Source organism: Dromiciops gliroides, chromosome 2, assembly GCF_019393635.1.
Source record: "Dromiciops gliroides isolate mDroGli1 chromosome 2, mDroGli1.pri, whole genome shotgun sequence".
NCBI lineage: Eukaryota > Metazoa > Chordata > Mammalia > Microbiotheria > Microbiotheriidae > Dromiciops > Dromiciops gliroides.
The window spans coordinates 130410463-130422520 of record NC_057862.1 but is presented as its reverse complement, the minus strand read 5'-3'; the positions used below and the strand labels follow the sequence as shown (position 1 = coordinate 130422520).

General features: G+C 34.7%; 1 protein-coding gene across 1 annotated transcript in view; it reads right to left on the bottom strand.

Annotated features, from left to right (window-relative positions):
- MCTP2 (multiple C2 and transmembrane domain containing 2) overlaps positions 1–12058 on the bottom strand; it is a 275109-nt gene that overhangs the window by 25603 nt on the left and 237448 nt on the right. The window contains exon 19 of the mRNA XM_043984960.1: positions 6974–7015. Coding sequence (XP_043840895.1) covers positions 6974–7015 — 42 coding nt within the window. The remainder of the gene's footprint in view (positions 1–6973; positions 7016–12058) is intronic.

Below are 12058 nucleotides of genomic sequence, written 5' to 3'. Positions count from 1 at the left end.
TTAGGAACTTAAAAACAACAGCATGTACAAATCAATACCATAGAGGAATAATTAGGATTTATATAGCATAGTGCTTTTAAAAAGTTATATAAGGGTAGGTGCTACCAAGTGATCAAACATGTCATATGTCACAAGTAAAAGGGTGGAATTTTGAGTTCTAGAATTCATATCCAAAGATTTCCTATCTATCTCATCATAGATTGTCAAGAAAAATTGGGCTCCTGTGGTCTTAGGAGATTTTATAAGTAATGTATATGTAACATAAACACAACTTCTCACATTAAGATGCCTGTGTTTCCTTTTCCATTGGTCTGTTGGAAAAAATAAACTGAATCCAAGGTATTTTCAAGACATTTTATCATCACTAGGCTGCTTTGGTGACTTTAAGACAATAACTATATGATTCATATACACTGAAACTTTGAAGGTTTAAAATGTATGTTCTGGAATGTTTAGGTAGATTAATAATGAATATTTTGCTTGTTTCTGAATAATAACTTATTCTTTTTTCCACCAATCCCAAACCCCAATTGCCACAACTGATTTTTTTTAATAGAGTCCAATCTTTCTTCAAGGCCTTTTTTCTCCCTAATTTCTCAGATGATTACAGCACTGTAGGTGAAATAAACTAGTCTTGAGCCTCTGGGAAAGAATTAACACCATCAAAATGAATTTACAACTGAGAATTAATTATACAATCAGTATGTTACTTTAAATCTTTCCTGCATGGTCTGATTTATGAAAAAAAAAAAGCCTCATTTCTCCATTAATTGCCTGAGCCAAAATAGGGACACATTGCTGAAGATTAACTATGCCAGGGAAAAATATATTTTACATGTTTAAAAATTAAGTAGTGTTTGTCAAAATAGTACACATCAACTTTGTCAAAAAATAGATTCAAAATGACTATCTCCAAGTTCTTTGTTAAATGTTATTCTAACTATAAATCAGAATTTAAAAATCCAGTTTTGCCAAAGAATATAACCTGTTTCTCTAAGCCTGATATCACTGAATATTGATAATGTGAAGAATTATAAAATTCAGGGATAGATTTTAAAGTGATGTTCAGAATGGAAAAAAAAAGTCATTATCTGTCTTTTAAAAAGTCACCAAGAATATGAGCTAATTTTTCTTATGTAAGCAATAGAAATTGATTTGAGGATTCCTATCTGAATGTGCCAGGAATTGCCTTTATGATTCCATTCCCATGAGAAAGCTGCTACTTTTTTTTTTTAAATCAACCCACTTTGTGTGTTATTAGAATGGGGGCGGGGGAGATGTTCTAAATTCTAATAGAACACTTCCTACTCAAGTAGGATCTATTACACTCAATATTAGGGAAATGAACACAACTGAGACTTTCTGCTTTGAATCAATATCAATTCTAAGTGGTTTTATGCTGTTCTAATTTCCTGTACATTACATAAAGCACTCACACACAGCACATGTAACTTTCACACAATTGTTATTCATCAACACATTTTTTGGCACGCAACAGGAAATTCATCTGGTATCAAGCCGGAGGGCTCAAGCAGTAAAAGTAATGAAGAACAAAAAATGGAAAAAATAATGATAATTCATGAATGAAAAACCTGGGACAGTTTTAGAAAAATCTTCTTTGGAACTTTTGCTAGCTTCGGGCAAGTTTAAACTTTCATGAAAAGCTTATATGAGGCAGATAACCCAGAATGACATTGTCATTGAAAGTTAAATGGGGCTAATGTTTTTCATAGAACTCTTTCAGTAGTGGATGTAAAAAGAGGTTTCTGTTTTTAAAGAGAACCTTGGAGTCTGAGATTCTGAGGTATTTGGGTTCCTTCAAGTATGTCATGTAACAAACAATACCAATCACTACACTATATTTTCCTCTGATCCCTAATTTATTAAATCTGTGTCTAAATTCTACCCATTGAATTTTCAAAGTTACTTTCCAATTGAGAACCTTAAATCTTATTGGGGAGTTGTGATGGTAGTGGTTGTTGATGGGAGGTAAACAAAAACTACTTCGAATTTTATAAATCAAAATGGCTTGTTAGGAAAATTAGACCTTGGTTTCCACATCAGGCAGGAGTGATAGTAATCTGTTAATGAAGAGTCCATATGTTATTATTGCTAACTTGGTAGATAATAGATGATAGGTAATAAATAATAGCTTCCTTTACTAAGAGAAACATGAAAAAAAAATACGTAGAGGAACAGGTGACCCTAAAATCAGACGACTCACAAGACTCTTCAATATTAGAGTGGGAAGGAATTTAGGAATCTTCTAGTCCTAGGTCTGAATTTTATAGATTAGGAAACTGGGCTTAGTTAAGTGGCAGAATTGGTACTAAAATCCAAGACAGCACTCCCTGCGTAGGGCTCTTTCTACTATGAATACTGCACCGCATCTCCTTTATTACATTTTGAATGGAGAATTATCCATAGTTGACAGGAGGATATAGCACTCATTTAAAAGTCCTCTATAGAAAAGCCAAATTACCGTCCTGTGAAGTGCATGCTTGCCTCTCCAGCACAAAAAGTGTCAAATGTGAGCTGGGCTACCTGAAAACAGTATAAAGAACCCACTGAAACATTTGGACTATCCCTGAACTAGAAAGTAACTAAACTTCCTGGAGCAATTGGCTTGATTTCAAAGCAGGTTTCAATATGTCTTATATAAGTCCTACACATTTTCCAATATGACCTTTATTGGTAATAAAAGCCAAAATTCTGCTTTGAAAATTTATGAGAAAAAGGGTTGTGTTTTTAAAAAAGAAAATTTGAGGAAGTTGATGTCTCAATGAAATGCCTACAGGAAATGGAGAAAGCAATCCCCTCTCATTCACAACATGAATAAACTGATAATTACGAATTGGCTCTGATCCACTTTACTATTAAAGTCTTGAAACTATGATGGCACGGTAAAAATGTTAGCAATTAAATCAATTCATAGCCAAAATCATATTAAATCAAATTAAAAGGAGTTAAATCAAAATGACCATTTACTTTATTACTTTGACAATTATTCATAATCAGGCTGCTACAAAATGTCATGTAGATGGGTTTTTTCTTACCCTTTGTATATCTCTCACATACATATATGCACAAACAACTAATCATATGAAATTAATTTTTGAACCAAGTTCTTTCCTTTTCATTCCTAGTTTAGGAAGTAACACTTCACAATCTTCAATTACTATTTAATATACAATAATACTCCCTTCCAGCTGGCTACAAAAAAAAGTACATTACTAATAGAAAACAAAACAAACCAAAAAAAAAAAAAAAACGGTTCTGAGTTGAGCATTTTCCAAGGAAGGGATAAAAAAGAAACTTAGCCAACCATCCTCTTGCTATCAGTTTGAGAGGGGGAAAAAGTTTCCTGTAAGGACAACAATCATATGGAGCATCTTCTCTCTACATTGTAAAAATGCAGCAAAATCAGTCATTCTAGACTTGACCATCTAGTCCAAAGTGACATGAGCCTGAATTCTCAGAAAGGACCATTTCTAGCATATATCATGTGTATCTCTCGCTAAAAAAGTCATGCCTCAATTAATGGTAGGAAATCAATGTATTTGTAGAAGGCAATCCAATTTAAACACTCAAAACACAGATTTCAAAGCTACTTAAATGATGATGATGATCTGATTGGTCAAAAGATAACTAATATGTATTTGTATTTTTCAGTACAAAATGTTTCTCAATTAAGAAACATTTATTACATTCAATTATAATCTCTTAGAGCAAAGGAGGTGTACCTCTTTCTATCCATAATTTATATGCATGCAGTAGTACGTTAGGAGAACATATAATGAAAAAACTTAGTCCCCACAGAAGACCTGGAGTCTGCTACTGTGACTTCTGGCAGTCAAATTTTTAAGACCACAGGGCAGGCAAGGTGCTTCTGGCTTCCCCCTACTCAATCCCCATCCCAAACAGCAGTAAAAAGTTCTTTCAGCTTAATTTTTCTCCTTGTGCCCTTATCATTCCTCCTTCCTGATGTTAATGATAAATGCTGAAAATCTTCTATGTAAGTGATTGTTGGGCTGGAAAAAGAGAGAAACTCTAATGCAATTATTTATACCTTCAGGAATGAAAACAAGATATTATTGTCTTGAGTGACCTTTCCTAAGTATGGGGATACAGCATTTTACACAATAGACTCTTGGTTCATGTTTCAATTACTGACCTTTACTGTGTAGAAAATTAATGCAATTTTCATTGTAATCCATCCGTACAAATAAGGCTCATACGGAAGGATTCCACATGCTAAATCTAACACAAATAGAAAATGTCATCTCTTTGCTACCAGATGAACCTTGCCATTATCTGTTCTGCTGGGTCCTTACTGAATTCTACTTGCAACAAGCAATTTCTTTTATGTACCATTAGTTATAAGAGAGAATGGTCATCTTATTTTCGAAGTTTACTTTTTAAATGTTTTTTTAATTCAGAAAACTACATTGAAAAGACTTAGAGTACTGATAAAGAAAGGAAACCAACCATGCTAAGCCAAATTTTGGTTATTAATATAAGTTCAGGTACCTTAAGTAATGAAAAGAACAAGTTACTATGATGTAATTTTACAATCGTTCCTATACCAGAAGATAAAAGGATGGTAGGCCCCAACATTGACATGATATAGTCTGGACTGTACATTCAAGACAGCCAGAATCTCTGCACTTATTTGTCCATGGAGGAGGGAGGGGAGCTGACAATTAAGAGTTGTCATTTTCAAAGCTGATAATTTAGGCAAAAAAAGAGTTCTTTTGCACTTTTATTTTTGAACTAAATGTCTGTATATTTAGGATTTGTAAACAGTTCATCTCTCAGAGGGTGGGTTACAATTCCCAGAAGCAGGGTCTGTTATGTCTAACATACAACAGAATCCAGAAAAGCTCTGGGTGAATATCTTGATGCAGAACATTAATGATGGCAAGCAGAAGGATGTATACCAAATCATGAACCTTTTATACTATATAATAATCTTAGCCTTAGCAGTTACTATGAATAGGTTGGAGAATTAGGAGAAAGCATAAATCATGATGTGTATGTAGATATATGTACAGACATATATTCCTTTTAATAAGAATTTTAAAGTTTCAAATTTTCTTTCATTACAAATTCAATATGATAGTTTAATGCCTCATTGTCTGTGTACCACAAAAAAACTGGTTATGGGCTTGGGAGTAGAAATTAATAGTACATATTTTAGTCAATATAATTTGGGTATAAAGTTTATACAACTTATTTCCATATAACAGTGGATCTCTCATGCTATTTATTAACATTTGATTTCCTTTTATTTATTTATTGGTATTTTTCTTACAAGATGATTGTCTCTACCTCTCAGGAAATGTCTAATACCAGGGAAATAATTTGGATCTTAAACAGTTTTCTTTCTTTCTTTCTTTCTTTCTTTCTTTCTTTCTTTCTTTCTTTCTTTCTTTCTTTCTTCCTTCCTTCCTTCCTTCCTTCCTTCCTTCCTTCCTTCCTTCCTTCCTTCCTTCTTTCCTCCCCCTCCCTCCCTCTCTCCCTCCCTCTCTCTCTTTCCAGGGCAATGAGGGTTAAGTGACTTGCCCAGGGTCACACAGCAAGTAAGTGTCAAGTGTATGAGGTCAGATTTGAACTCACATCTCTCCTGAATCCAGGGCTGGTGCTTTATCCACTGAGCCAGCTAGCTGCCCCCTTAAACAGTTTTCTTATTGAAGTTGTGACACTGAGATGTTCACTATGAGCTCTATGGTCCTGGCTATCCAGAAGTCATGATGGTCTTAAGCAATAGCATACTATTCATTTTGAAATTTTATCATATCATAAAATGTGCTTCAAGTTAATAAATATATGGATATAATTTACATAACGAATATAAGATAATAAAAATATAATTGATATAATCTTTATAAAATAATATAAAAATAAAATACAAATTAAGTACCTACTATGTATATAGATAGCAAGTTTAGATAAGATGATAATCCTGCCCTTATTGAATTTTTAGTTTGATGTAGACATAGCCTTTCACTTAAAAGCTAATTCTAGGGGCAGCTAGATGGCACAGTGGTTAAAGCACCGGCCCTGGATTCAGGAGTACCCGAGTTCAAATCTGGCCTCAGACACTTGACATTTACTAGCTGTGTGACCCTGGGCAAGTCACTTAACCCCCACTGCCTGAAAAAAAAAAAAAAGCTAATTCTAGGTATTGTTCTCCTCAGTGCTGAACTTTAACTATTTTTCTTCCAAACCCCAAAATTTGGCTCTTCTTTTTTGCTCCTTCTCCCTGATTTAGCCATCAAATCTCTTAGGTTTTATTTACTTTAGTTTCAAATCTCTACATGCTTCTGGGAAGGAGGGAAGTTCATTAAGCAAATGACGTCTAATTTGGCACTTCACTTTCTTCATTTTATTCCATAAGGTTTAGCCTGAAAATCTAATGACAATAAAGCAGCAGGTTCAAGAGGATCTCCCTTGAGAGGAAAATGGGCAGACATACTTGGATATCCAGATAAAAATGGTGCCAGCAACAGCTGGGGAAGTGATAGACTCACACATTTGGTGACCAGACCCATAGAGTGAAGATATCATTCCAAAGTAACAGCTATTACACTTTAATTATTTTTGTTATTACATAGTGTCTTTTCTCCAAAAAATAAAAGGCACTTCTTAGGTTGCTTCACTTAAAATGCTTTGTATAGACACCCCTTTATATTCTTTTGTTATTTCACCATGTTTTATCTCTCTCACTTTTATCTTTTAAAAATAGCAACTGAGGGGCAGCTAGGTGGCAGAGTGGATAAAGCACCAGCCCTGGACTCAGGAGTACCTGAGTTCAAATCCGGCCTCAGACACTTGACACTTACTAGCTGTGTGACCCTGGGCAAGTCACTTAACCCCCAATGCCCCACAAAAAAAAAATAGCAACAGACTAGACATCATTTTGATCTCCAAACTAGCTTCCTCAAAGATATCTGTCTTTAGACACACTTACCTTATCGTCTTCATCATAGTCATCATCAATGTCTGTGCTTTCCTGAAAGAAAAAATTATTCAGTATTCATTATTAATCCTATCCTACTGACAACTACATTCAAAAGATACAGTAAATTATATTTCATATATTTAAAAATATCTCTCAAAATTTAAGTTTCATTCATTATTTTAAATTTCCTCTAGATCAAATATATTTTCTTCAGTCTGGCATTTATAGTTTTTCACAGCCTGATCCTTTCCTACCTTTTCAAGTTCTTTTTCTCATTACTTCATTCCACACCATCCATAGACTACATATATTGCCTATTTGTTCTTCACATGTAATATTTTACCTGCAATATACCTTTGCGCTAACTCTCCCCCATGCCTGGAATATTTTCTTTCTTCACTTCAACCTCTTGGAATGGGTGGTTGCATTCAAAACTCAACTCATATCCCACTTTCTACCTGAAATTTCGCTTGGTTTCCCCAGTTATTTTTGCCCTTCCTCTAAAAATTAACTTGTAGTCATTTAATTTATTCATTTTACACATTCTAATAAATATTGTAATATATTACGTATATGTAATATATGCTATATAGTTATATTCTAATGTATTCATTTTTACATATATTTTATGTATACTTATATAGGTACATTTTGATTTCCCTAGTAGAAAGTAATATTGAGGAAGAGGTCAGTTTCATGATTATCTTTGTATTCCCAAAGGTTAGTATTGTTGCTGACACATGGTAAGCACTTAATTAGTTAATTGATTGTTTCACAATCTATATAAAATTGTTAAGTATAAATATTGCTGTTAGAATTGTACCCATAGTTTGAAGGCAACAGGCTTTTGAATTCATTGCCACGGTCTCCTGTTTATAAACCATTTTGTTCTTGTTAGACAAATGAACCAGTTGGCCTATTAAGTCTGAGGGCTCCATACTTAGTTTATTCCAGGCTCATTGCTACAATGAGTGCTTTCCCTTTCATACAGTGCTGAAAGATTAGACGGTAGAAAATATAGCAGTACGAATATCATCAATCATAACAATAAGATACAGATTTCTCTATGGCATTATAATTTTGCTTTGGTTTCTGTGGTGACAGGTGATTGGATTAAAAGACGAGGCAATGATCTGAACTTGAGGGCACTTGGCTCTCATTCAGGTAGTGCTAGAACAGCTGCCCAACTAATAGGTCTGTTCGGTTTAGTTTCTTTTAAAATTTGTTATTTAATAGGCATATTTAAACTATATCACTAAAAATGTAGAGAGCTTATACACATCTATATGTAATTAGTTCTTAACACTAGATAGCTATTTGAAAGGAATGCTTTATACTAAAAACTGGGGTGTGTTTTAAGTGCTAAAATCTTCCTTATGCTTCCTATTTAGCAGTACAAGAGAATCAATTTCTCTATGCTCCATTATGAAAAGAGTTTTAGAACAGCAAGATTAAAGGGGTAACTCCTTGAATTTACTGGAGTAAACTTTATTAGATCACATAATGACAACTAACATTGGCTAGAATTTGGAACCAAAGACTTGATTATCCTTGAATTTCACATGTTTCCATCCTTACTTACTTCATAGAATATGACGAGTATTCACTAGCAGCCTGTATTACACTTAGAGATCTTCAGATGAAAGGAAATAAAGTGCTCAGCATTGTCAGCAGGCAGTATTTCATGAAAGCAAATGAGGTCTTTAAAATAATAATAAAAAACCTCATCTCTGACTAGGGATTGAGAATAACTTGGCTTAAATGATTCATATCACCCTCAAAACTTAGAAGTACATATTTTACCATTTAAGCTTAAAAATGTTAAAAGTTATTATGCCACTAACTACCGGATCTCAAGTTCACCTTAGGAAAAAAAAAGCCGGATCTAGAATTTGGCGAGCCTTAAGACCTGGCTATTTTTCAAGATAGAAGCATTTTTCTTACTCTTTAAAAGACTTTATTTAGCACATTTTACCAAGGAAAATTTTGCTTCCAATATTTAGACAAAAAAAGGAAAGGGTGGGGGGAAGCTATGCTATTTGAAGGCAGAGAGATCTAGTGCATAGAGAAAGACCTGGGTTCAAGCTTTATGTCATACCCAATTAGCTATGACTATGGGCAATTCACAGAATCATAGATTTTGGAAGGGACCCAAAAAGTCATCTAATCCATTTACCTCTTCTTACAAATGAAGAAAATGGGGGAAAGAGAAGTGAAGTGACTTATCCAAGAGCACAAAAGTAGTAAGATACAGGGACAGAATTGGAATGTAGGTCCTCTGACCATAAATCTGACATTCAGTGCATCATTGTCTATGACCATGAATTGCAGAACAGTTGCTGCTCCACATCAATGGAGAGAATCTTCATTATGGGTATTCCCTATACCACTGAAATTACAGGTCTCAAGCTAAACCAAAATGTAAATAATATTTCATCACAGAAAAGAGTAAAAACAAACCACTCCTGATGGTATTTAGGAACAGTGCTGCTCACTATAGTTTGATCCATCACAGGGTGAATTACATCAAATGTGAAGGAGAAAATGAATTATGATATGGGCAAAATCACTTCATGCATCATCATAATAAAGCATCCTCAACTACTTGTCTTGAAGTGAATAAACAAATGAAAAAAACCCCACATTTTTGAGCACTTCTTAGGTGCACTGTGTTAAGTACTGGGAACACAAATAGAAAAAATGTCCCTGAGTTATAATAGGGAAGAAAACATGAAGGAGGTTCAGCGGCACGGGAAATGGAAGGATTCTATGCTCTTTAGGAAAGATATAATGACACACACATATACACAATATTTATATGAAATCAGAGGATCTTTGGATTGGAAGGAATTCTAAAGGTCATATCTCATCCAACAAAAACCCTAATGATCCATTGCTAAAATCTAAAACTCGCCTCTATACAACAGCTGCCTATTGCTTCTATTTCCATAATCTAAGGTAAAATGCAATAACTAATTACTCTTTCATGTCTTTTGGGTACTTGAAGACTGTGTTATTCCTAAGTCTTCTACAAACCAAACTTCTCCAGTTAAGCTAAATGCTGTACAGCATGGCTGTGTAAATCTTGGTCATCTTCCTTAGGATTCATTGCTCAATCTATCAAAAAGGGACCTAGTGATTCTGGCATTTGGTCTCTATCCCTAGTTCACCAATATTTGGAGAGAGACTACACTACAAATGAAGTGCACTTACATTGATGCCACACTCCTATTTCATAAGCCCTTGAAAAGCAGGGGTTAATAATCCACTCATGTCCCTTTCATCTTATGGCTTGGGAACTTCCCCTCATATTCCCCTAAATTACTTGTGCTCTGGAGTAATCATCTTAGAAATCTTTCCCTGAACCTATTTACTGCTAATCTAATAGATTTTATCCTTTTCCTTGATTTTTAATGACACTATCCATCATCTCTTTTTCTAAATAATCTTCCTTGGATCCCATGGCACTGTTCTCTTTTGTTTATTTTCCTGCCTCGGTGGTTGCACCTTCTCAGTCTCCTTTGTTGGGTCATCATCCACCCTACCACTCTTCACACACATATACACACTATGTATGTTGGTCCCTCAAGGCTCTGCCCTCAGCTCTTCTCTTTCCTTTCCTTAGATGGTCTTCTTTGGTCATCTCATCAGTTCCTTGGAGTTCAAGGATCATTTCTAAGCAGATGACTTTAAAATCTATCTCATTAGCTTTAATTTTTCATCTAAACTCCAGTTTAGTACATTCAACTACCTGCTGGACATCTCTATGTAGATGGTTCATGAGCAGCTCAAATTCAATATATCCAAAATGGAATTCATTATTTTCCTCCTTAAACCTGCCCTTATTCTAAATATCTTAATTTCTCTACTAACTATTCTCCCAGTCCCTATGGTCACAAATGCAGTCTTTCTTGATGCCTTCTTCTTAACCCCTCCTATTGAATTTGTTGCCAGTTTGTATTGATCCCACTGTGCTTTCACAAAATATATCACTTTTTATCCTCTTCTTTCCCTCCTTTTTTCCCCATAAAAGTATTTTATTATTTTCTAGTTACATGTAGAGATAGTTTTGAACATGTTTTTATAAGATTTCTAGTTTCAAAATTTTCTCCCTGCCTCCCGTCTTTCCCCCCCTCCCCAAGACAGTAAGTAGTCAGATATACATCATATGTACAATCACATTAAACATATTTCTGCATTAGTCATGCTGTGAAAGAAGAATGAGAGCAAAAAGGAAAAACTTCAAAAAAGAAAAACAACAACAACAACAAAAACAATAGAAATAGTATGGTTAAATCTGCATCTAGATTCCCCAGTTGTTTTTTGTTTTGGGTTTTTTGTTGTTGTTGTTGTTTTTCTGGATTTAGAGAGCATTTTCCATCATGTTTCTTTTGGGACTATCTTGGACCATCGTATTGCTGAGAAGAATCAAATCTATCACAGATGATCAATATATAATGTTGTTGATACTGTCTTCTTTCCCTCCTTCCAAACATCCCATCTACCTCCTTTGTTGGGGCCACAATGATTAGAAAGTGCAGCTAAGTGGTACAGCAGACAGAGTGTTGGGCTTGGAATCAGGAACACTCTTCCCTACAAGTTCAAATCTGTCCTCAAATACTAGCTGTGTGACCCTGGGCAACTCACTTAACACTCTTTACTTCAGTTCCTCATCTATAAAAAGAGCTGGAGAAGGAAATGAAAAATCACTCCAGTAACTTTGTCAAGAAAACCCCCAAACAGGGTCAGAGATAGTCCTTGGACATGACTGAAATAACTGAACAACAATACACTGATTATGCAGCTCATGCTGATTATAGAGTGGGTAGCTAGGTAGCTAAGTGGATAGTGTACTGGGATTGAAGTCAGGAAGACCAGAGTTCAAATCCAATCTCAGACACAGTAGCTGTGTTACCCTGGGCAAGTCACTTAATCTGTTTCAGTTTCCTTAACTATAAAATGGGGATAATAATAGCACCTACCTCCCAGGGTTACTGTGGGGATCAACTTATTTATGGAAAGTACTTTGCAAATCTTAAAGCATTGTACAAATGTTAGCTCTCTACTAATAATGTGTGTGCATATGTTTATATA